At 37.5% G+C, this 27,469-nt stretch overlaps 1 protein-coding gene across 5 annotated transcripts; it reads left to right on the top strand.

The window, feature by feature from the left end:
* Positions 1–315: 315 nt before the first annotated feature.
* Positions 316–26,030, top strand: LOC118268583 (large proline-rich protein BAG6). Of its 5 annotated transcripts, none has more exons than XM_035583140.2 (23): positions 317–467; positions 556–670; positions 10,833–10,950; positions 11,503–11,648; positions 13,438–13,578; positions 14,280–14,363; positions 16,479–16,552; positions 16,938–17,088; positions 17,324–17,506; positions 17,596–18,070; positions 18,370–18,765; positions 18,857–19,249; positions 19,357–19,486; positions 19,689–19,794; positions 20,048–20,128; positions 20,440–20,646; positions 20,866–21,099; positions 21,177–21,332; positions 21,395–21,660; positions 22,324–22,390; positions 22,783–22,972; positions 23,144–23,327; positions 23,588–26,030. In XM_035583140.2, exons 2-23 carry the CDS (start codon positions 608–610, stop codon positions 23,649–23,651), a joined length of 3,909 nt encoding a protein of 1,302 aa, XP_035439033.2. In that variant the 5' UTR covers positions 317–467; positions 556–607; the 3' UTR covers positions 23,652–26,030. The 5 variants fall into 5 exon arrangements, 4 of the variants coding, with proteins under 4 accessions (XP_035439033.2, XP_050560367.1, XP_035439048.2 ...); XM_050704409.1 differs by having other exon boundaries at positions 358–467; positions 541–670; XM_050704410.1 differs by lacking the exon at positions 18,370–18,765 and having other exon boundaries at positions 17,596–17,869.
* Positions 26,031–27,469: the final 1,439 nt, after the last annotated feature.

Below are 27,469 nucleotides of genomic sequence, written 5' to 3' on the forward strand. Positions count from 1 at the left end.
CAAGTTACTGAGAATCGACTAAAAGTAAAATGGTTAAACAAATGTTAATAAGAATCAAATAAATGTTCAACAAATATTAACAAGAAAAAAGATTAAGACGTAATATTTGTTTATACTAAAAATATTTCAACATAATTTATGTAAGGTAGACAAAAATCGATATTTATTTCATTTTTGCCTGTGGCCTGACTAGTCACCAGTATATTTAGAACTCCCACGGTGGCGTTAGTTTCCAAAGCAAGTGTCATAAACAATGTCAGTTTCAGTATGTGCGCGTTACTTTAACATGTCGTCACGTATCAATTTACACTGGATTTTGTTTTGATCAATCCAGTTGCTAGAAATTCTAAAATGGCAACTCTGTCTTTTGATTGCTGTCACCATCAGGCATCAAATGCACACTCCGATCCGATTAAAATTTATTTTAAATCGTCAGCAATTTATGTAAAAAATTTATTGTGATAGACGTGAGTAATCGATATATTGATTGTGTATTATCTCGAGTGTGGAAGAGTACTTTGGAAACGTTTTAAAATCAAGTTTTTGTTGTTTTAGGCACGCGTCAAATTATCTGCCTTCTATGGGCGTTCATGTTTTCGTGTAAAAAATGATTGAGTTTACGATAAAAACATTGGATTCCAATAACCACCGGTTCTCAGTCGACGATGAGGTAAGTCATTTTTACTGTCCTTTCAGCAGGTTTTCAAGATGAAGGTCTCAGAATATTTTTCTTATAAGATGCTAATTGTTGGAATTTCGCTGTTTTTAGTGTCACGGGTTATAAATAATATCAACAGATATCATGTTGAAACCCTTTGACACATATCTGGTACAATAAACCTCTCTCTAGGTACCCTGAACTAGACTAGGCAATCAATAAAATATGGAGGTTTGAGTAGGATGCAAAACTTATAGTAGGTAGGTAACTATATGTCACAAAGAACCATTGAGAGGCTTGTAATCCTCTAATGAATGCTTGCTATTTGACCAACTATAATAAAATACAATTTTGTTGCAACACAGGACATGTTTATGGACTAATTCTAAAGCATTTTTATAAACTTATCTTCTACTTATAATAATATCCCAAAATTTTTGAACAACTTGCATTACTTGTAGGAGACAGAGAATCTGTGCATAATATTACGAGGTTGAGGGTACTTGTTAACTATTCTGTAATTTTGTTCCAACGGGCTCTTACAGTGTTAGATATGACAATAAAGTAGAATATAGAATTGTATGGTTACATTTCATCAATTTCAAGTTAAAAATATTATCAGTAATGGTAAGTTTGGCATTGAACAGTTGGGTCAGTAAAGCCATCAGACCAACACAGATGGCGGCCAGTCAGGTTGATGCCTGATCTGGAGCTGCGGACTACCTAGCGGGTTTACTGGGGGTCCCGCTCGACAAGCAGGAGTAGGAACGGGGTGGTTTTTAGTCAGTAAGAGTTGACTCGCCCGGGGTGGGAAAAGACATTGGATGATTTTTTCCCCTCTATAAAAAAAAGGGGGAGTAAAGGAACGATATGCACTTTGATCTATTCTCTAAACTAAAGGACATGGCTAATGATGGATAGACAACATCTTTTGGAGTTGTCACATCAGAGCAATGTTGGAATAAGCTTACTCACATCAGACAGAAAATAGTACTTCCTCAGGTCCCTCAACCGAGATTTGTAAAATATTTAACTGTTTTCCTCTCATATATCTGTAGTTACTGCAGCACTCTAATAAACCTTACCATTGATCATGACATTGAACGGAGATGTGTACATAATTACAAAAATAAAAATTAATACTTCTCACACTACAGTGCATTGTGCAATTTTGTGTGAATTCTTAATGTTTACTCAGTACAACTTCTTGACTCCCGGTTAATTTAGGCATTAGAAAAAATACATTTTGCTTCGTCCTGCACTCCAGCAAATAACTTGTATTGATGTTTGATACACTACAAAATCTGGTAAATCTTATATTACTGGTTCAATGATCTCCTTAATCAATTTCATCTATCATTTATTATTTTCAAATCATCATTGCAATGATGGTATGAATAGTTCATGTCATCATAGCAATTTATAAATAATAAGCCACCATTCGTTAATAACGGGTATCGTCACATTCGTCATAGTGTGTACACTGAATGATTGGTATGGTATGACCTTTGCCTGACTTACTTGGTGGAAACGATGGTGTTCTATGTATATAAAACTATATTTATAATTCATGTTGGATATTAAAATATTGTTAGAGAGTTCCAAATGCGGCATCATGTTTTTCAAATGTCAATACAGTTTTACTAATTTCATTTGAGTCAGTTTCAAATAGTAACTTATTATGATGAGAATTTATGTATTTCAAGCCTTCATAATATGAATTGTGAAACTTGAAATACATAAATTCAGGACTATACAGGACTATTGAAAGTTATATTATAATAACTATAATCCTCAATGGAAACAACATCGCAATGTGACAATGGAAATGGAATGGTAGTCAATGGAAACAACATCGCAATGTGACACGTTTTATCCCCAAAAGCATGAAGAAATACAATGTCAAAGCAAACAGATACAGAAAAAAACTATTTATGTATCCAGATACAGCCCATTCTTGAGATTCACATTAGTTTCATGGACTTGTGCCCTATTGATACAATTATTGCTTACACCACACTACTTATTATCTGGTTATAGTTTACTAGGATAGTGTTAAACCACCATCTAGCCAGGTGGTAAGTGAGGATGATGAGAAATAATAGTAACTGAGGGCTCAATATGAATTTATTTTATGTTTAACGACAATAGAAACGTTATGGCGTTCAGCACTCTGATTGGCTTGCTTCAGTGAACCAACCAATCCGAGGGCATAACGCGACAACCTTTCCATCTCGTTAAACGTAAAATAAACTCGTACTAGGCCATCTGATGGATACAATTAACTTTTTAATTGTTATTTAAGATGCAATTAAACTTCATACAAATTTCTTACTGCAATATACCTCATGTTGGTAGTCTTGGTATGGAATACCACCACAACACGCACAATATTTTTATGAAACGGTTATATTTAGGTTGCCTTGTTTGTTTTGATCAAACTCAGTAAATGAAATTTTACCCCATTCCTGATTCCGATGATGACTGATCGGACTAATATTTGCTTCACACTAGACACTCTTAATCTTGATTACCATACAATATGATCTAACTGTTTCCAGACTATACTACCTCCATTATGTATCTATAATGTAGCCTTTTCTTTTGAGATATCAAATATAACAAATTTCGTCTGATATCAGTTTGAAATATCAAACAAAAGGGCTTGATTGAATAGAGGTCATTAAAACCATTTTGTCAAAAATAAACATAGTTTTGGCAAGTCTACACACTAAACAGAAGCTCACTAATGCTTTGATTCCAATTAGAGTTTTCTTTTGGATCTGGGTTTTAAAATTACTCTCTTTTTGTGCCAGGTTGTTACAGCTTACACAAGTGGTACTTGAATAAGTATTTCATATTAGATGCACCATCATACAAAATTTACTAAAATTTTCACAATTTTTCTTTGTTTTCTAAATATTTATTACTTTTTTGATTGCTAGGCATAATAATATCATAAAACAACAAATACCTAACTGATATGATTCACTGATTGGACTAATTTGTCAATTGGTAGCTTATCTTTATTTCTTAGGCTGCAGGTGCATACAAGTACAAGCATGAATAGACTGGTACAGAAAATATCATTTAAGTACTAAATCAGATATTCAAAAACGTAATACATAATTAGCTGAGTAAGTAGTCAACTCGGACCATATGTCTACGGCCCATTTGGGACGAGTTGGGGAAATTAAAAATAAATTAAATTTTTAGTGGTCAACTCGTCCCACTTTTTTTTTGTATGGATCTTTAAACTTTATCAATGTTTGGGACAGTTAGCAACACAAGATTAAAAATATTTTTTTATAGTTTTTTTCTTTACTTTCGTAAATTATTTCATATTACAAAATCCTTACGAAGTAAGAACCTCTTTTTTTGTGTCGGTTAAATAATTTATTAGCTCATTTTTTTTAACAATCGCACAAATTCATGTGTTGTCCAAAATTACTAAGAATAGTAAACATGTGTGGCTTTAACAATGGTCATGACGGTCACTTATAAAGTAAATGATAACATAGATAGAATGAAGTTCTTAGAAAATCTTTTGTTTTTAACAAAGTAATAGAACTTTATTATTTCCACACTAACCCTTTTGCTACTGACTGTACCTTATCTCATTGTGGTAGTGACGTGGGACGAGTTGACCACTAAAAATATAATTTATTTTTAATTTCCCCAACTCGTCCCAAATGGGCCGTAGGCATGTGGTCCGAGTTGACTACTTACTCAATTAGCTACTCTAGTTTACTGATTTTAAAAACAAAAAGCATTTCATTATTTTCTAGATAATGAATTACTACATCATTATTTGATGCTCAATATTTAATGTATATGACAACCACTAAATTAACATCTCCCTAAGTGACGACTACTATAGTTATTAAGCAGTTCAGTTCTAAAGGAAGAATAAAAAAATATGCATACATACAGCTACATCAAAAATATTAGAAGAACTGCTGTGAACTTGTGTGTTTGTAAACGCACCCACGACACAGGATAAAATCCTAATGTGGGGCAACGTTTAATAAAAAAAAAGAAAGAAAAAAAAAGACTGCTATTTAGTACAAACAAATAGTGGCTTGACAGTAACCTCGTGACATTGTAACATTTCCCTAGTTCCCATAATCCTTCCTTAAGTGTGGGGTGGTTAGTGGCTACCGACTGACATTGTCGGCACGCGGCCAATCAATAACCTTGAATCCTTTATACCAAGTCCCATGCAACCAATGAGCTTAGGGCTTAAAAATGTGTCAAAGAAAACTTTCTCTGTTGAAACATTGAACTTTTTTTAATGAGGGCTGTTATGAAATATCAATGTTTATTTATTAAGTATGTTCTTTATTTATGTGTGATATACTACTGCTTCTGCAATTTGTATTATTTTGTTTTGTTATGTGTAAGGTCCTGAACGCACTATGGTAAAACACAAGAAGCTCGATACAAAGTCAGTTTCGGGACTGGAAGTCCCTTGTATCCGATTTCTTGGTTCACAAAATAAAGTACCATGTTTCCGTGCTTCTGCAATAGTGCGGTCTGGACCTTATTTTACGATATCACTTACGACGATATAAATATTTTTATTTTACTATTTATTAATTTCTAGATACTATTTTTTGTAAATCAGCGGGTCATTATTAATATTAATTTAATTTACTTTAAAAATATTTAATATTTTTTCAAACTTTTAATTTCATTTTATTTGAATATTTTTCAATACGGTTAGGATGTGCTTGAGAACATTTGCTACTGCATTGCCAATTGTGCCATATTTGCTGCGCGCGATAGGGGCTGGGAACACAGTAACGGATACGGTCGACTAGGTCTTTGTTGTTAGTTGTTAGCAGTAGCGATGTAACTACATATCATATTACTCTGTGCCCACTCTGTGCTCTACATTGCACTTACACTACAAATCTTCTAAAGACTAGGTGGTCAGTTTACCACTACCTAAATATTAAAACAGACAAAATTTTGATTGAAATAAATGATACTTAGCTAACTACTTATTTTAACTGTAAAGTTTTTTTTTTTCAACTTATACAAGACCTCAAGCTAAAGAGATTTTAACCAAGCATTTGCTTTTTTAAAAGCATATACATTGTATTGTATTACATTGTAGAGCTTAGAGAGGCATATGTACAAACTTTGAGTTGACCTTTGTTGTTCATGTTGATCTCAATTAATTGTCACAGCTATTGCATGTTCGTTCCGTTTGAGATGGAATTTAGTTGCAGTCTCCGTTGTAATTGAAAAACGCACTTGATGCAGTCTCCATAGCATACATGAACTAGTTGAAGTAAATAAGTAAACTAGGTACATACTGGTTTAATAAATTACAATTCACCAGAGCATGAAATAAAGGAATTCTGTTTAGTCTTTTAGCTAATTAATTAATATTATTTATTATTAAAAGTAGTAAACAAAGGCTTGCGACGTCATAACTTTAAAAAAATACCTCATCTAAAAAGACTTTAGTTTCTTCTGGATACTATTTTCTTAAAAAACTATCCAAACGGTGTATACTTCTCGAAGAAATAATGAATCTATCACATTACATGTTTAGAGATTGTCATCTTTTGACAAAGTTCTAGATTTTTATAATTTTCATAACATATTGAATCGACTGTTCTTTTCTATGTTACGGAGTTTCGTTATTTTAATCAAATCTTAATACCTATCTCAGTGATATGTTGCGTAATATAATATCAGTATGTGGTGTCTATAATATAATATGATTGCCGTGTTACCAGTCTTACCTTTTCCGACAATACTAAACTAAGTAGCTGTGCGAGTAAGATGTGCTATGTAGATGCGTCGTCGCAAAGTAACTATGCGAGGAAAATACTCCTCTCGAATATGCTATGTATCGATAGTAGGGAAGCCATTCATAACACACATTCATAGTAGCATCCATAGCACGCATCTTTCCATATAAAAAAAAAAACATAGCTAAGTCCGTTTGTTTGGCTCTTAAGTTGGAACGGACGAGGGCTGTGCTTAAGCGGCTCCTGCCAAACATCGGGGGACCAAATGCCTCCTGCCGTAGGTTCAACGCGGAGATCGTGCGAGCCATGGCCCTCTACCGCACCCCTGTATGGGCCCCGAATCTGATGCGTCGGCCAGTTCGGGCGCTGCTCACATCCCGGAGGCTGAGGGTCATGATCCGGGTGATCCGTAGTTATCGCACTATTTTCGGGGAACGGCGAACCTCCTTGCCGGGTTACCGTCATGGGATCTGGAAGCGAAGATGCTTTCGCGCGTGTTCAGTTTGCGCGCGAAGCGCATTGCCTAGGTGAAAGTCCTCTGTCGCGCCAGATTAGTGTGTGGCGGGACGAGGTCCGGCGCGATCCCATGGCAGAATGACAGCAAAGACTCTCATAAGTACTCGTAACCGAGGGCTGGGCTCGCTGTCATTGCAGCGGTAAGTCCCCTCTTTGGGGAGTAGCTTGAGAGGACTGAGCACCGCCACCGTGGTCGGCAATGGCGACCTCTCGCGTCCGGCATTGGTTCAGGTCTTGGTGCGGAGCGAGGGGAACTGGGATGGCATCTCCTTCTGCGAAGCAATCTTGCTAGCTAAGGAGGAGGCGGGGTACGTTAGGGAACGAACTTTCTCACGCCCCAGCCGACACTTCGGGCGTCGGGGATCGCGCGACGATCTCCGGCTCAAAGGGCAGATGTAGGAACGGGGTGGCTTTTTGTCAGTAAGAGTCTGACATTCCCTCTCGCCTCGCCCAAGGCGGAAGAAGTCATTGGATGATTTCCCCCCCTTAAAAAAAAAAGCTGAGTTCTTTACCACCAGTGCTAAGTTATGTGTATCAATGAATATGAACGGTGGAAGGCAAATGCATCCACAGCAACGTAACATAGCACATATCCACCAGAATGGAAAGATGCGTGCTATGGATGGCTTCCATACTACCGATACATCGCATACTCAAGCTAAGCATCTTCCCTGCACAGCTACTTTGTGGTGGTGCATCTTTGTAGCACATCTTACTCTTAGCTTAGTATCATTGAAAACGGTCACATAGTTTCACAGCTTTTTATTGCTTTTTAAAAAGGTACAAGTTAAAACTTATAACCTAGTATGCAGCCCAACAAAACAAACCTTAGCTATTACATCTTCGAAGCATAGCTACATAGCACATCCCTGTGGAAAAGCACCCTAAAACCGGTCTAGTTACTAGTAGATTTGGCTAAGACTTTTGCAAGTCAAAATTTTATCTTTATTTTCCACCTTTGTCAAACTCCAAGTTAAGTTTAAAACGTCGAAAGATAATCAATATTATTGAAGTCGTGTTCTATCTATTCGCAACCCGCATAAAGAAAACCATATTATAGGCAGTCACTTAGGTAGTTAAAAACGACAAAAGTGCTACCCAAGTAACTGAAACATAGTTTTGATTACCCACTCTGTTTAGATTTATGAGCTAAATAGGGTGTTGTTGCATGCAGTTGCAAACGTAATTTATGGTTTAATATAACCTTGCTCTTTTGATCCTGGTTATATGTCGATTGCAAATTACACGCCACGACTTCCATTATAAGTTGACCTCAGTCATCGGATGAGATGTATTTAGTGGGTGTAGTACAATAGGGGGCGAGACTCGCACTTGTTACAGGAAGCTAGTCAATTGGCGTTCAGTTTATGCAAGTTACCAATTATATATCACAACAATACTTCCCAGTCAAGTGCATTATGTTACATTACAATACATCTCAATTGTAGTATGTGTCTAATAATATCTCTATTACATTAAGTAGGGATATTATTTAAAATAGTCATGAAACTCATTAATTACGATACTATTTTAATCATTATTAAATAGTTAGGTTCTTGCTGCGCGTATACACATAGTCTAGTCTATAAGCGTACGTAATTTAATTACGTATTATGTACGATATTTGCGATATTTTTAAATTATTTATTTCATTGTCATACATCAAATACGCTTAAAAACGGCTGCAGCATTAACAAAGCGAATGCATTTTTACTGTATCAAAAGTAGCTATGGACGCCATGTCATATCGAGTTTTGCAAACCGCGTGGCTAGACTTGCTTCGTACCTGCCATCTCCATCATACTATTGATTCTGCGATCGTACTGCGCATGCATCAATTTCAATAAACCAGACGCTTGGGTGTGTATGTATCTACATAGGTTGTAATTTATTGATTTGAGCTATGCACCGAGCCCGGAGAAGAACAAAGAATCAGCGCGAAATATTCATGATAGCATTCACTTTATATTGCTCAAATGCCTTAAGCGATTTCGAATTATGTCTGCGTTTAGCTCAAAATACTAACAGCTATGATTAATAATGTAAGAAAAGGACATAATTATGCTCGCAGTTTCCGTTGCGCTGTGCGCCCAACAAATATCTAGTATGGTAATTTATTACTTAATAATAACTGAGCACAGCTAAGTTAAACATTCTTATTTCAAGGTGTCCGGTAAAGGACCGATTTGAATTATGTATTATACTCCTAACTTATCGAATGTTTAGCCAAAGTTAGAAGGGACTACCTACCTAAATTGTTATGTCATTAAAGGGTCAAAGTTCAAAGCCAATCCGACTGATATTGGTGTTAAAATAAATCTATAATATTATTGGCTATGCGAACATCCTGTTCAAACTCTCTGATATAGTTAATGTACCTACCTATATTTCTTTTTTCATTATATTGTTATATTCAAATATCGATATTTATTGAAATATGTTTTATAACTATTGCAACTTTGATACGCAAGCAAAGCCACAAAAATTACCATTTCCTATTGTGGTTACTTTGAAAAAAGGTCAAATGTTCAGCAGATACATGATATCAATTGAAGCGCCACGTGCCACAAGCTAGCTTTTGTGTTTCAATTTACTGTTTTTATTGAACTGAGCTCGTGTTGGGTGTGGCAGGGCGCTCGGATGCACCCATGTTACCGATGTGGCTCGATATATGGACGTAGTTATTAATTGTGTGATGAGAGGCGGGCTGCGCGCAATCTAGATCGATTGCGCAGCCCGCCGAGCCCCCTGAGCTCGCCCTGGGCCGGTAGTTGCTGTATCTCGCGTCCCTTCCTTTTATCCCTGCACTTATATTTGAATTCATCTCATATTTAATGTCGCATTGGGCAATATGCTCATCAAAACAAAAATGTGCAACACTTATTTGAAAATAAACTGTATGAGAGTACCTAACATAATACATATGTATTATTACTTCGTTACTTATCGTAATGTCACATATCATAAGAATGTATCTTAGCTTATTAACCTGGCAGACCTGAATTCTAAGTTAAGAATACCTACCTACATACCTTTTGAAAATCATTTTACCTTAACCCCTCCCCTTAGCATACTGTTGGGAGCAAACGTGCATCCTAAGAAGTAAACAGAGGAACTTGCAACAAAGTTGCACATAATATTATCTAGAAGTCTTTGTGAAAATCTAAATAAATAGAATAGGTATATTTTAAGATTCACTGTAAAGATCAACTGATTGCAACTATGTTGCTTTTGTAATGTATTTAGTAGAATTTCTAGATAGGTTATCCACATACGGAAAGATGTTCTAATTCTAGATGCCATTATGGTTATGCAAATAAAAGTCTGATTATTTTATATCGCGTCAACCAAATCATAGTTTATCAAGTTGGAGTTATAAAAGTGTGCGATACGAGTGGTTGAAGAAAGACGCACCTACATGAATTCGAAATAAAGCCAAAACAAATCCTGCGATGTAAACTGATAGCAGATGTCTTGTTCTAAAAATATATTGTCGGCGACTAATAATACGCTTTATTATGTCTGAGATAATAGTTATTTGAAAAAAAGAAGGGTATTATAACCCACTTAGAATAGTACAAAAATTAGGGCCGATTTGCAATCCTTTTTTTATGTAGACTCAAATCGTGATTCTTGAGAATTAAGTAGGTACGAGTATATTTTATGAGAGTATCTAATATATTATTATGTTACGTGATGCAGCAGTTCATACTTGCAATGTTGCAAATGCAGCTGCCGAGAAAGAGATAATATTGTAATTTTTGACTTCTAATAATAAAACTCCTGTTATAACTAATAACAGACTACCCTTTTATCCCAATCAAAAGTATTAAATAATAAAGAAGGTCCCTCCTCGTTCTATATTGATGTTTTATGTCCTATCTTTTCAGATCACGGTGGAACAACTTAAGGAGAAGGTGAGGGAGCAGATGGGAATAGAACCCAGCCTTCAACGTCTAATCTTCTGCGGCAGAGTACTGCAAGATGAGAAACGTCTCGCAGAATATGGTAACTACATAATTATATTTTTTTTTAAAGAAATACCCGCCACATCGTCCCCTACCGCTGCAACTCTTGTAAGCCATGATTTATAATAGATCGGCGCGATCCATACATATTTACTTATATGTAAATCGTAGAAAACATATAATTATGTATGTAGTTTAATTTGATAATTAATGAACATGTTAATGATAGCTAAAGCTATCTTTCGATACGGTTTAAAAATTGAGAAAGTATAGCCTCAGGTAACAAAATAACCACAAAACTAACGTAAAAAAACATGTTTAACTAAATATTTACACTCGAGGTAAAATAATAATAGTAAAGTATTATATTCTTTAAAAAATGATATTAAAGTACAATAATTAGTTCAATATGGGTTGTGGCGATTTGGTTCCAAAAGCTGTATAGTTAGTATAAAAATTAAATAACAGAATAAAAACCATTACTAAATATGTTAAACTTATAAAAGATATAAGATGTTTAACTGTATACTTACTACACCTGATAATGACAATAAATATCAATAGTAACATGAATCTTCTCTCTAATTCACAGATGTCAACGGCAAAGTCGTGCACTTGGTGCAGCGAGCACCACCCGGGCCTGAGACGCGGCAGAGCGTCCCAAGTGCTCCGACTGTCAACTCCGGATCTGAAAACACTGCATCCAACAACATGCAGCAACAAATAAGGAGGCTGATGGTAATTTCTTTGTTAATCCCTCTTAGAAACGGCACAAGAACTAACTGTTTTGAGGGAAATATCATCAAATAGCTCCTCCAGCCCTTTTTTTTTGTTGACGGGGGGAAACCATCAAAAGGCGCCTAGGTTTTTGGGGACAAAACTAGGGAGTGTGGGATTTTTACCGCACTAAAACCTCCCCGGTGGCCACCATCTGCACCTAAAGGAGGCGCAGGGTCCTCTTAGTAGACCAATACCAGAGCCTCCGTGGTGCAACGCCTGTTATGGCACGTCTTCACACACTCATACTTTAAGCGGCGCCGTGGCTTAGTTGGTTAAAGCTCCTCCAGCCCTAGGTGAGGCGTGAGGGTGTTACAGACTTCTACTGATTAAAAACGACCCCGGCCAATGCACGTCTCCTCATGCCCTTTATCTCGATAACAAACTAATATGCAATACAATCATGGTGACATGATGCTAATCTGATAATGGAATTGAAAGTGAGTTACAGGAACTCTACAATGAAACGATGAAAGATATTATTGCATAACATTCTAACAGTCGTGGGTTGTTTCAGTTTTAAATATTTTTTACATTAAAGTACTTATCTATTTTGCTTACCACTCCATCTCATGGTATATCCTGATTTGCCTTTTTTAAATTATATATTAAATTGGCTTGTTTCTTGTCAATAATAGTTAATAGTAACAAACAATGCAAATCTTAAGCTAATGGAGGGTATACATATGAAATGTATGTTTCCTTGTCTAAATGTAACAACTGTCAGAGACGATTGTTTTCCCTAAAATTCGCACAGAAAATAAAATTTAAAGCTCTACTCAAAAATCCCATGGGCGCAGGAAATCAAAATTATAGTCATACGAAGTTGCAGACAGAAGTCAGTACAAATAAAAAAAGTATGTAACGTTGATTCTCAGCGCCACATGCATCCTTATTAACTGCCGGCGCGTTACGTTCCAATGCGAACCCTTTATATTTGCCTTACTGCCGACCCTACTAATACAAGGAAATGCGCTTCCGTCTCCTTCAATCATTTGACTTCGTACGACTTCAATGATTGCGTATACCATCAATACCATCATATATAGGTATAATGACGTTTTTTTTTATAATTTATTATAGGTCTTTGTCTCTCCGATACAACATTGCCCAGTGCCGTTAAAATCATAATCTATTATATAAAAATAAGTCAGGTTTTCCTTCTGACGCTTGTCTCCAGAACGCACAAACCAAAATCCACGGTTGTGCATTCGTTGGAAAGGTCTCGGGCTCCTCCAAAATTCAGGAAAAAATCAAGAGAAAAGCAGGAAAACATTGAAAATCGTTGGTGGCGAGACGGAGTTCGCCGGGTTTGCTAGTAACCTGTAAAAAACAAAACTTCTAATGGTCACACAGTATAGTCGTAGTATAGTAACAGTATGGTCTACACATCAATTTGTATAACATTTTTACCCTATCACAAATTCCCGTGCGTGCGGCGCGTCGCGTTCCTTGCGCGCCTCAAAATACCATCAGACCACCACAGATGGGGCCCAGTAGGGCTGATGCCTGATCCGGAGCTGCGGACAACCTAGCGGGTTTACCGGGGCTCTGGCTCGAAAAGCAGGAGTAGGAACGGGGTGGTTTTTAGTCAGTAAGAGTCTGACACCCTCTCGCCTCGCCCAAGGCGGGAGAAGTCATTGGATGATTTTACCCCCTCAAAAAAAAAACCCTATCACAAATTGGGAAAGCACACAAAGCATCAGGACATGAATATAATGTTTTACTAAGAATAACTTTATTTTTCTAGTCGCTTGCCGGTCCTTCTGACTTCTTGATGGACCAACAAGTAACGATGTCACCGACCACCGGCCGCCTCGAGTTTATTCGCCGAATGATCGCAGAAATCAAAGCATCGCTCGCCTCCCTTAGAGCGCATGTCGAAGGAGAGGTAAGATTGTTAGACGGAGATGTTCCCCATAAGGCATCGTATCCGAATCCAATAAGGTGTAGTAGTATCGAATAAGTAATATTTAGTGTTTGCAGTAATGGCTGTACATGTTCTATGTCCCTGTCCTTTCTCCTATTCTAACATCTGGCTGCATAATTAACTAATATCGATTTATGCGGGGAAATTAACCTCTTCATGGGGGGATACTGAATAAAATATAAAGGCATAATGAGGCGCCCCGACCAAGTCTATTAACTGCAGTTGGATTGCGCACTGTCTGTGTGACGGAGGTGTTGTCTTACTCTGTTCTTGTCGGAAAAACTGTATGTATTTTGATATAATTTACGAAATTAATGATATTAATAGACTTTTTGTAATTATAATGTAAATGAATTAAAACGATTTAGAATCGATTTTGCATGGTTTAGAAATGGTCTTGAAACTATTTCGTTACCAATAAAATTTTCCCTTTCAATCAATATTGCACGTTTTTTTTAAACTGTATGAATATGCATGTTGATGTTTTTGTTTTGTTACTTTTGAATTCATTTTTATGGTTTTGCTGATTCGATGTGAGATTGATGAAATCAATCGGATCTACAAAACGTAGTAATTATTGTATGTATGTATTGATATTATATCATGATATAGATGGAATTTTTCGTTTATAGTTGTTTATGTTGTTAATGTGCCTACTGTAGGAAAATAGGAGTTCACCAGCAAGCGGTGAAAGTCCTACTGAGCAAATGGATACTGACCCAGCGTCCGGTACGCAGCATGACGAGGTAATCTGTTGTTTTTGTAGTTGCGGTATGAGCATGTCATGTTTTACATTTACTGTTTGGAGTGTTCACGCGGCCTATGGACGCTACGGCAGACTCATGAGGATTTTGTTTGGACCAAAATTCGGCTGATTTCTTTGCGCATCAACCTACAGACTGCAAAGTGTGTTGTTTTATGTTTTTGTGTCTGTCCATAACAGCACTATAATTATGTTTCATTAACATTATCCGTGTTTGACGCGTTCTTTTCGCGATTTAATTGCTCAAACCATAATAATTTAATTGTATGTCTGTTTTAAAATATACCTACAATACCTACATAAATCAATAACGAAGACAACTTTGTTTGTAAGATAACATCCATCACAATTTTGTCTCAATAGGTGTGAAAGTATTACACTTAAATCACATATACTAAAAATGTATCCTTCTCTTTACTAAAAATGCAACTAAAACGAATTTGTTCAAAGCCTTATAACGTGTATGACGAACCGAAGTAGCAGTGTAACATGGACAGAAATAGCATTCAATCGATAAGTCCATGGAAGTTCTTAGAAAATCAAGTGGTGCAGGTAGAACTTGTCTTAATATTTAATGAACCTGGATGTAATTTACTTGGTATCGATTAGGTTCGACATGCGACTCGAGACTTGTGTGACCTCGATCGCCTAGGTTGGCCTCAGGTTACAATACGACAGTTGTTATATAATTTAAAATTTTTAGTTTTAAATCGAACTTAAAACTTGAAAAGTTCCACATCCAAAATATACAAATGCTATTAATTACTACATTTGTAAGAGTATAGTTATATTCTTGGAATAATAATCATCTTTCTGGTAATAACAATATGTAACTGATAAAAATCAAGTTAGTTATAAAGGCTGTACCTAAACCACTGCCTACACTTTGATAGAGAACCTATATTAATAAATGTTTATAAAAAGTTCTATTTATCTCCATGTCCAACGTAAGGTTTCGTAACCCAGCCTCATAAGTCTATCGTGGTTCCATATGTTGTCGTGTCCACTATTTTTGTGATAACTCCTCCAAAATCCTTAGTGAGCTTGTTAGGCTTCGTAAATGTACTATGTTATAGGTATATGTTAGCATGTAGTGACATTATAATAAGTATTAATGTTTGTTAATATTAGTTCGTTATAATATACTCTGAATGTTATTAACATAAGTTTTGTAGTAAGCTCTTTACTCTCTATAATCTCAAAACGTAATAAAATTAAACATAATTAAAACTACAACGGTTTCTGAAAGAACCATTATAATTTCAAATCTAATCTGAATGTGATTGATCGCGTAAAATACTGACAAGAAGCGCTTGAAACTAGATTCGGTAGCTGATAACATGGCTACTATGTAACTTATCTATTTAGTTTACGACACGGGTTGTCTATATAATCTCCAACATATCATTGGAACCAATCACTATGCATGGCATTTTGAAGGCTCGTGATTGGCTCTGGTGTACATGACCACTGTATTGATGGTTTTGATTGGTCGCGTGTAGATTATTGCGGGATTGTACTTACTCCGATAACTTTTCAATCATTGTAAATGAGAAGTTAAGATTATAATCGATCTATCTATTAGGAATGGATGCAAATAAAAGTGTGGAGACCATACTTCTATTGGATTGTCAGATACCGTTTTTATTCCCACTCTATCGCATTATCATTATTATAAGAAATGAAATGATTTGGTGTTGCTCTTATGATACATTTTTATGCATAGATACTTGCATATGTATCTCTTCTGTCAGCTAATTGAAGGATAAGGTAACTCAAGGATTAAGGAATATGATTACTTACTGGTCTTTATATCTTATATAAAATATAAGACATTCCTACCTGATACTTTCGTATGATGACTTTAACTGACAAGTATCAACTTAAATATAAAGATTCACACAGCCTTTTAGAAACCGAACATGTTTTAATTAGCTATGTTAATTACTCCTGAATTGAGAAATTGGTTTATTGAAAACATAATACATATATCAGTTGATTATTGTATTGGATTCCATTGTTCTCATGTAACTACGTCACGTTTGGAATAAGAGTTGATTGGAGGTATCAAAATGTTTGTTTTTTATGTTTTATGCAGCCTGAACCCCTGCTTGACGAAAATGGCGATGAAACCACCGATGCCGCAGCTCGCGCCCAAAATGCGCGCCGCAGGTACTTATTTATACTGGCATATAATTCTGTTCTTCCCAAAACCTCAATTATTATATTTAATGGAAAGTTATACATTTCAACATAGTTTAAAAACAAAGTATAAATAAAAACCACAAATAATAATTACTTTAGCTTACGGTTAGAATAATAAAGATCTTATTTAGAATGTAATTTGTTAAAATGTAAAATGAGCTTACAGAACTTAAAGATTTAGTGAATTTACTAGTATAATTTATTACAATGCTTTTTACCATAGATAACAGGCGGCTAATAAAGATTAAAAGTCTGTTTAACAGTATTAAGGAAATAAATATTATAAACTTCTGTCGTTTTATTTTACCATTTAAGCAAATGATTAATTTAAAATGTATTGCATGTATAACAGAAGCTACAGAGCCATCAGAGCCCTGCGCGCTCGCCACACCCGCCCACGTGACCTTGCCCAGTTACTTGAGGAGTTAGAAACTCTTCAGGAACAATTCACGCCATACCGGGCCAACTACATCAGGATGCTTAGAGCCGCCAATAACCCCGAGGTAAGATACGACAATTATATGTTCAGAAATTGGTTTTTGGTAAGAATAAGTTTATGGTTGTTTTGTTAAAAAGATTAGTTTTTTTAGTCCCGAGGCTAGAGGGTTAAAATAGGAGCTTATTACTCCGTGATAGACCGTGGTAGCAAGATGTTGAAGACTTATATAACAAACCTGATATTTTAGCTGCTTTCATTTACTTTTCTGGTTCTTTAACAAAATGTCTTTTAATCCGCAGCCACCTGTATATACAGAAGAAGAACGTATCAGTGCTCAGCGTACTGTAGATATGGTAACAGATATAATGCACAGTTTCGCGCACGCCTACCATGCCATTAGCGACATCAACTTCCAAGTCGGTCAGCGCAACCCACGCCTTACTTCCGATACCAGCGTCGTTCGTCACCCTATCCCGATGCAGGTATGTGCTTTTTGAATATACAGTATGTAAAGAAGGATCATACCAGTATCAGTGTTATGTGATAGTAATGTCATATTTCGGTAATCTAGGCCCACATCAACGTAGTGCAGTCAAACCGACGTAATCCACAACAACAGTCATCGCAGCAACAATCGCAGTCACAGAACTCGCAGGCTGCCGCGAGTCCTCAGCAACAGCAAGCGACGGCGCAACCCGCGGCCCAGCCACAAACCGGCTCTGCGGCCAACACGGCCAGCCGCCCGGCCGGCAACAGGGGCCCCACCATCCAAACGTCTATCGCTGGCGACGGTATCACGAGCGTTCAGGGAGTCCAACCAAGCGGCCACACCACTGCTCATGCCGGTAGGACGACCCAACCAACCGTCAACATAAACATTCAGCCAGATCCCATCACGTATCAAGTAGAGATAGAGACAAGGGTTCCCATCGCATTCCCCTTAGAGAATGCTCTGCTGAACGGTTTGACTAACGCCGCTGCTGTGGTCAATGCCCAGGAGCAGGGCAACAACGGCGCTGCCGCCACCAGGCGTCAAGTACTGCTCGGTAAGTACCCCGTTGCTTGATCAGGGGCATACTCTCCGTGACTGCGTATCTGTCTCTTCCTCAAACTTCAACTAAAACTTTATTGCGTAGTATTTTGTAAATGCCACCGGCTCAATCTTTAACGAAGTACCTACTTAATTATTTTACAACCAGAGCTCAGTAATAGTTAATTCGATACTTTCATACTGTAGTCATGTAGATTGTACCTCTCATAATCTATATAGCTTGCTTCATGCTATGATATATTATATAACTGTATTTTATTTCATTAAATATCCATGTATTTGTATTTGTCGTAGATTTTGAGAATTTATTTAGAGGATTGAGCCAATCGGCCGGTCTTGGTGGAGTAGAAGTTGTGATGAGTATGGAGGAGATACCGCACGGAGGTCCTGTTGGCGTTGGCACGATCCTTACCGGTTCTAATAGCGCCGGAACTGGAACCGGCACCGGTACTGGTACCGGTACTGCTACTGCTACGGCTACGGTCACTGGTACCAGCACTGGCACTGCAACTAACACTAGTGCTACGACTGGTACCGGCACTACCACAGCCACGGCTACTGCCACGGCCACTGCCACTGCCCCGGCCACTGGCACGGGCACTGGCACCGGTACTGGCACTGGTGCCGGAACTGGAACTGGCACTGGCACTGGAACTACTGGCTCACAGCCCGCGGCGGGCGAGAGCGGAGGTATGGTCACTTCAATCCTACGTTCACATGCCACATCATTCTAAAACTTTCTCTTTTTTAATTTAGTACTAAAATGTGATTTTTTTTTTAGTATACGTCGCTCCGATGCCTTGGGGCGGAGCACCAAGTGCCGACTTGCTGCAGAACATAGTATCATCAGTGATCCGCCAGGGCCTTGTGCCTGGCGTAGAGGGCGTGACCTTGCACATCCCGAGCGTGCCGACCGCAGCTCAATTGGCGCCAGTACTGCAGGCTCTACAGAACCCGAACTACCAACCAGCAGCAACACTGCTAGCGCCTCACCCTAACCAAGTGGCCGAGGCCTTGCAGGCTGCTCAAGCTGCGCAGGCTGCTCAAGCTGCACAGGCTGCACAAACTGGACAAACTGGACAAACAGGACAAACTACACAGTCGGGCACTGGACAGACACCTGCAACGGCTAGCCAGGATTCAAACTCGACGAACACCACGTCGAATTCTCAATGTATGTGGTATTTTTTACTTCACACAACTTTGTACAACTAAGTTGTATACATTTTTTACCCTAAGACGTGTACATTATAATCTGACTGAAATTATGTTTGTCGACAGCTGCGAGTCTGCACCTTCGCCGTGCTACGACCACGACTCGCGCCCAGGCCGTCTCTCTGGCTACTCTGATTTATGATAGATTCTTGCAATGCGACAGTCAGCACGCTCGTCGTCGCCTGCAACGTCGCAGGTATGTACAGACACTTATTCATATCGTCAAACTGTCATATGAACATAAAAACACATGATACATTATTTAAATATGAATATTGTTCACTGAAAGTGTGAAACTGCAGTTTACAATTACATCTCGCTATGGCTAAAAATTTGCTTAAAATCAATGAATTATTTACAGGTTTTGTACTTAAAACATGTTATTTTCTCTTGTTTAGGGAGCAACAGCAACAACAGCTGGTACAACAGGAACGAGCTCGAGCCGAGAGAGTAGCTGCTCAGAATATCGAGTATTTGATGCACCGCAACCATCACATCAATGACGTAAGTACTATTAATACTAATATGTTGTACGTCTTACTCTCGTAACTGATTGAGGTAACTGGACTAGTTTCAAGCCGTGCTGGGGGCTCATAGTCATATCATAGGCGAAACTCGCGCAGCTGATTATAACCGTTGTTTAGTTACTCGTATAGCACAGTTGCATTGGATATAACTTGGCTTCCGTCCATGTAGATGTTAAACATTATGTAAATACTTAAAGCAATGTTAATTAAACATGAACTTTCCATTGCAGGAGCACATGACTATTATTGTGCGTCTTCTCAGCAGCGCTCCTTCACAGGAGTCTTGGTTCAGCGCTTTCTTGCTGACGGTTGTAAGTATTGCTCTTTAGTAATAAAACATTTACAAAATTATGAAAGTTATACATTTACACTTAAATTGTGAAAGAAATTTCGACACACGTGTATTAAAACTTTATGAAACATCTTAAAAATACACTTGACATGCAAACAATGTTCTTATAAGCTACATTGCAGAGAAAAGGTCATTTAAAAAGAAATAGTGTGCGAACATTTTACTGAGTTTCAAATGGAATAACTCAAAAATGCTAAATGTAAAATACCAACTATAATTATACATTGACCATTAATTACTAGACTACTTCATTAATTTTCTATATTCTAGGCTCGTCACTTGTTCCTTCCGGAACCACTGCAGTCGATGAACGGCGAACCAGTGCTCGTCCCCCACGAGTTCATGCAATTGCGCGTTCTGTTGCGCAACTACATACACAACCTCACGACCAGGGCTAACTCCCAAGGATCCGACACCTCAGTATTGGCTGTTACTGATTTCTTCGTCAGCGAATTCCGCGACTTTATCAATGAAATGGTAAGTATTTACTGTTACATTTTTCAAATCTGTTTTTATGTTCTTTTATTTGATTTGAATTAAGAATTATATAAAAATACTGGTAACCAAATGACTATCAATGATAAACAAAAGTCTTTGTGGTAAATTAGCAATATTTGTATCAAAATTTTTATTGTAAATTCGACTATTTTGATGATTCGATATGCAATGACTCATTATACAATTTGATTCACACAGCATACTATCACTCCACTGCGTGATGAGTTTGATGCCTACGCCTCCATTCGCTCGTTGTTCCGTGCCCGCCTCCCGGCCCTGATCGGCGCAGTAATGTCAGACTCCACAGGAGAAATGTACCCCGCTCGATTCTACGCTGTCTTCTCCCGGCTCTACACTGATTTCTGCACTTTGATTTCACACTTGTGCGTTGAAGGCCTTGATGGCTTGCGTCAGCTTTACAGGACCTTCTTGGTAAGCACCAGAAATAATAAAATTATATGCCTACACTCAAATTATTTCGTTCCTCACTTGAAAATGTCTTTTCACAGGATCTTAGAATTCGCTATTTCGACGAATCTATTCAGGAAATGGTATTAGTACTCGCCAATGAGAATCTGAATGCTATTATAAACACATTGGGTTCCCATTGCGCTCACATTCAGCAACATCTCCACCGCCGGCCAGGAGCCACCGCTGTGACATCGGTAAGTTATCTGACGGTATACGTGTATATGTGAGGCAAGATATTATTTAATTGATATTTCAGCCGCCACCACTGGAAGATGAGCAGCCCACTCCGATGGAGGTGTCACCGTCGTCACAGCCGGCTCGAGAAGAGCCAGCACAAACTAATGAAAGTTCTCAGTCTAGCGCAGCTCCTTCAGCACAGGAAGAGACCCCGGTGAGCCCGAGCTCGGGCTCGGTGCCGGCGGCCGCGCCCGCGGTATCCGCGCCGGCCACTACCGCCGCCTCGCACACCGTCACCTCCAACACAGCCCCGCAGTCACCCGTCACCTCGCCCAGTCGTGTTATGTGAGTTCTAAGGTACCCCTGACTAAAGATTTTTAATCAGCCGATAGCTTAGTTCGGATCTTAATATTTTTCGGCGTTGAGCCTCTTGTTTTTTTTATTTGTTTATTTTTTTTCTTAGTACTAGTCTCAAATGGCCCTGATGCAAGCAAGGTTTCGATTTCTCTTTTCTGCTAACAATTAATCATTTCACTTGCTTTCGTTTTGGCTGATACGAACTATGCCGCCGACAGATTTTGAATGTATGAGTCGCCATTTTCACTACCGGCATAATCAGGCAGCATACTGCATATATTTTTATGCCGGCAGCTAGATAGGCGATTACGGCATAGTTTGTAGAAGCCTTTTAGAACTATTATTTTTTCTTTTAATAAAGCTTTTGTTGGCTCTTGTCATCTACATACGTATCTAACCTAACCATATTCAATATAACACAACACAATCACATCAATAATGATTGCATACTTAGCTAATTAAGTAAAATAAAGTCATTAATGATGCATCTACACGGGCCAATCATCTTCTTCAAAATCCAACTAAACTAACGGCCGATTAGAAATTTGTTCTTCTTGGGGAATAAAATAACAATCTAGTTATTTTTATTTTGTAGCAATAGTGGCATATTTATATCGATTTGTGTACTATTAATTTTTGGAAATTATTTAGGACCCCGAAGGAAAGGAGTGAGCCGGCGTCTCCGACACGCAACGCGAGTGACCAAAACTTACGATTCGTAAGTCCCATTTACACTACAATCAAATGTTACCTACACACAAACACATACACTACAAAACGCAATAAAAAAAAGAAACGGATACTCTCCACACCAAACATAGGAGTTTCTTTGACCAACATGTTTTCAAATCACCAAATTATAATTTTCAATTGCTACTGTATTTAAATTTTTCGGAATATTAAATTAGCACCTACTTCGAGTCGGAAAAACTTGAAGCCGTCATATCGTGTCGAGTTTTTGTTGTGTTTATGTAAGCAGCAGTGAGGAAACGTGGAAGTGGCAATATAGAGAGCGTAATTGTGGCATAATTGAGGAACTGTCGGCACGATTGTATTAGTTGGCGTTGCACATGCACTGCTTAATGTTTGGTTGTACCGGGCGCCATGCAGGTACCGCCGTTGATGATTCTGCAGCACTGGGGCGAGGAGTGGGTGCCAGTGTTCACTCGTGATCAACAGAATCAGCGATCGGAGCCGCAGGAGCCGTACAGCGATGCCTATATTTCGGGGATGCCGTCGCGCAAGCGGCGATGCCTACGCCAGACTCGACCGCCTACCACACTAAATGGATTTATGGAAGGTACGAACATTTACAACTTTTTTAAATTGCTGTGCTAATAAGAAGATTTTTATTGGATTTTCTGCTTCTAAAACAATAATTTCGATGAAATATCAGTATAGCGTGTCATATACAGATATAATAAATAGGTTTTGAGGTTATGTTTTAAAATGCTATCTGTTACATCGGCAGAGAGTTTGCGTGAAGCAGCCAACGACCGGCCAGCTACCATGCAAGCACAAGCGCAGGACAACGCCCCGATGCGCATTGCATTCCGTGAATATATGCGGAATTATGTTCGGGAGCGTGCTGCTAATTCCACGGATTACGACGCAACGCGATTCACGTCTGCCGCTCGATTTATCAACATGAATAGGTAAGCAAAATACTTCAATATCTAATGTTTAGGAGAAATTATTTAACGCTTCACGCATGCTTACGTCTGCATCGGTGTGGCCTACATTCAAAGTTCGTCAAAACATGGTCATCATTTATGCCGCCTCAGTTGTCTGAACTGTGTACAAAAAAGTGAAAGTAATAACGTTGTTGTAATAACAAAACATATCTTAATTTTTTTCGAACTGTTGTTATACTTTCTTCCATTTAATAATATGTTTTTTTTTTATAAATTTTCAGGACAAGTAGTAGTGTACCGCCGCCACAAGAGAACGGCGGCGGCCAACCGCAGGAAGAGGAGTGAATAGTTTTGTAAGCCATTGTATTCGGCTTATTCAATAGTAGTTTGCTTATAGTTTACGGTGTTCTACATATTTACAGCTTGCAGTTAGGAGTCATAGTTTCCAATGGTCTCTCAATGTCTAAATGTTAAATTAATGCAATAGGTAATAATATTATTGTAACTTATATACAGTGGAAACCCGATTATATTGACCGCGGCCTCTGCCGTACGCATGCAACTTGTTTGATGGAATCATTTGTTCCTTGATAATGTATTAGTGTAATTTTAAACGTGCATTTGATTTACTTGATGCCCAAAGGACGTGTACTGATTTTATTGGGATCTTGAGGTATTAGATAGCTAATTTATGAAGTACTTCTATTTTATATATTATTTTTACAGAAGACGCACCTATTTATTTTTAACATGATATTTATATTAATTTTATTTATTGATGAAGCATGACATGAAAACTTTATAAAAAAATAACATTAACGAAATACAGTTTTCTTATTTTACAAATAATAACTACTTACAATATCTATTGTGGGATGATGGTTGTGATGCTGCCTGTAAAATACAGACGTTTACCGGGTTAAGTAACGCGGTGTGACTATACTTATTGCCGACCCTAATTGAGTTGGGAAAGATTATGAATGAGTATTGGCAAAGTCAGATATATTATTCCATGTAATCGGGTATTTACTGTACCGTTCAAACTTTTTACTTAGAATTGGTTAAAAATATTTCATCATTGAATTAATCAATATTAAAGTAGTGACAGTAAATTATTAGGAATGTAATCGCCTAAGTAAGCGAGTTATCATACTTAAATAATTATCCATAAACGATAGATGTCTACAATTAATATGTGTTTATTATAATAGTTGTAATTACTGTTCTCATCAAATATCAAAGCTGCTCAAAATTTTGGTTTGCTTAGGGCGGTAAGTCGGCGGAGTCTCGCACATGATAAATCACAATAATTGAGCTTGAAAACACAAGGGTTGGATTTGAAGAGCCTGAATTGATATTTGACGTGGATTTTTAAACTAGAACTAGAAACGATTGATGTCTACGGTTAATGTGTTTATCCTTGTCCTACATACCCCACTCCCGTAATTGTCTAAGTACAATATTAATCTCAAATTGATTGTCTACATTACACAATAGTTAAGAAGTCGAATAGACATAAATATAACAGTAGAAAACTAGTTAATTATTCAATTTCATAGTCAGTAAATGTTTCCAGATAATCTCTGTCAATTCTTCACACCATATACCAACCATATCCGAATGGGTATTCTGTGTTTATTCAAATAAATGTAACTTACCATTATGGACGTAGATTTTATTCTTATCATAAATAAATAATTAGCCAAATCCACAATTGTGAACAATTCTCGGTGTTTGTTGTTTGAAAATAGTGACTTGAGTACTCGAACGCTACTTAGGTAACTTTAAATTGTCCTAGTTTGCAGTAGTGTCAGAGCGGATGCACACTACTGGTATACGGAGAGTTTGACCAACCTAAGTGTCGTATGAGTATTTAAAAAATAGTTCCAACGCATGTATTATACCAGTACTTAACTATATGAGTACTATTGTCTTCTCAATCGTCCGTACACGTGTGCAATTGTTTTTATATTCTTTTAACTCACTCTATCATGTTTTGATTATTCTGTTTGTTAATAATTTCACTTTTCTTTGTTATACTTCGAATACTTAACTACATTTGAGTTCGCCTTCTGTAATTTCACACTAATTGTATCTAATTACTCGCTTATTAGCGTAAATCAAGTTATTATTGTGTTTTAAAGTTAAATGAATTTTACATGAAATTTTTTTATGAGAAATGGTGTGTTTGTGGCCTTGGTTTGCCTTATTTCCTTCTAAGATCCCACCGAATGAGGGCAATTCGATATTAGTTGATCCAGAAAATATATCTACTAAATGCGCGTTTTAAATGTGATAATTAAATGACTTTGAAGCGTTGGGGAGGGTGACAATAATGGAGTTATTTATTTCTTACAATGAATTAAGGGTTTACGATTTGGCACTTACTGGACATGGTTTTGTTTGTCCATAGTTTTAATAAGAAAAGTGTCGCGACGATATAAGAGACGAGCACTTAAAACAGCCGTTTATTTTATTCTTGTTTTATTTATAACTCAACAGCAATTATTCGGTGGGGCTATGAAGTTGTTTTTAACACTAACATTAAGTTCTGGTTTAACATTTCATTAGAGATCCTAGTTTTCTATTTACAATTGTGTAGACGGATTCATTTTATGAGGTAATCGTTGAATATTTATCACTTTACTTACAATAACTTTTAAGCGGACCGATAAACGGTGAATGCATGTGTAGTAATTTCTGGATTAATAAATAAAAAAAATATTCGTTTGTTTTATTTTTAAACCTTTTCCTATATGTTATTAGCTTATTTTTATACTATTGTCTAATTGATAACAAGATTAGTAGAAAATTCCACACAATTGATGAAAAAATATAATATTAAAAATCCACTTGCCACATAGTTTTTTCACCTATCAATGCAACCACCGTTAAAGATAAAAAATACAAGGGACACCGCGTATCCAAGTAACCTAGTCGTCAGGTGAATCAAAAAGCTTTGGTCTACATGTATTATGCACCAAGTAAGCCACCTGTCTTTCCGGAGCCTTATAGGAATAGAATAGGGCGTGTGAGATTACTTCTATTAAAATCACTACATTGGTTTCCTATAAGAATGCATTTGATTCTCTAGATAGAACAGTTTCAGGTCCAGAGTTAGAGGTCCTATGTGCAACGCTAGTTACGATCCCTACCTAGAATCATTTATAGTGTTTCATTGAAATATTAGTATATCAATAACCGCCTGTAAGTGGCCACTGCTGACCAAAAGCCACGCTTGCTCAATGCATGTTGGCGATTTGAAACTTATAATTCGAAATTACAAGCCTAGGTTTCCGCAAGATATCCGGAGCTGCGGATAACGTAACAGGTTACCGGGGCTCCTGCTCAAAGCAGGAGAAGGAACGGGGTGGTTTTTAGTCAGTAAGAGTCTGACACTCCCTCTCGCCTCACCCAAGGCGGGTGAAGTCATTGGATGATTTCACGGTTCACCCCTTCAAAAAAAAAAAAGGTTTCCTCAAGATGTTTTCTTTACTGTCTGTCAATGGTGTCTAAGTGATCTTAAAAAGTACATAATACAAGTTATAAAACTTGGCAAAAGTCACATTGGTACTTGCCTTTGGTAAATTTCGGACCCGCACCCTCATGCATGAGAAGCGTGAGTCTTAAACCTTTGGGCCATCACGACACGTATACAATACGTGGTATTTCCCAAGTAGGTAATGGACTCCGAAGGCAGATATATTAGGATAGACCAGACCAGTGATCGATTACAAATGTATGTCAATGTTACTGGGTAACTAGGTTGCGTCCTATCTATCTAACCTATCTATTGGGGCATGTAAATCGCAAATGTGTATTTTTCACATTAGCATTATTTATCATGGTAATTAGACAAATATGAAAATATGCAACAACTACGTCATGCCTTTTATCCCAGAAGGGGTAGGCAGAGGTGCACATTGCGCTATACAATGTACACCTACTTTTCACCATTTGTGTTATAAGTCCCATGTAATAGAGAATGAACCTCTTGCCATAATATATTGGGCACAATTCCAGACTCCGTGCTAATACTGATTTTTTTTTAAAAACCGTTAAAAGCTCAGCAATACTTTGCCCGACTCGGGAATCGAACCCGGGCAGTTGCGCTTGCAACTACTCGATTAACGAGTCTGGCATCTTGGCATTTGACGAGTATG

Source organism: Spodoptera frugiperda, chromosome 25 (assembly GCF_023101765.2).
Source record: "Spodoptera frugiperda isolate SF20-4 chromosome 25, AGI-APGP_CSIRO_Sfru_2.0, whole genome shotgun sequence".
NCBI classification, from domain to species: Eukaryota; Metazoa; Arthropoda; class Insecta; order Lepidoptera; family Noctuidae; genus Spodoptera; species Spodoptera frugiperda.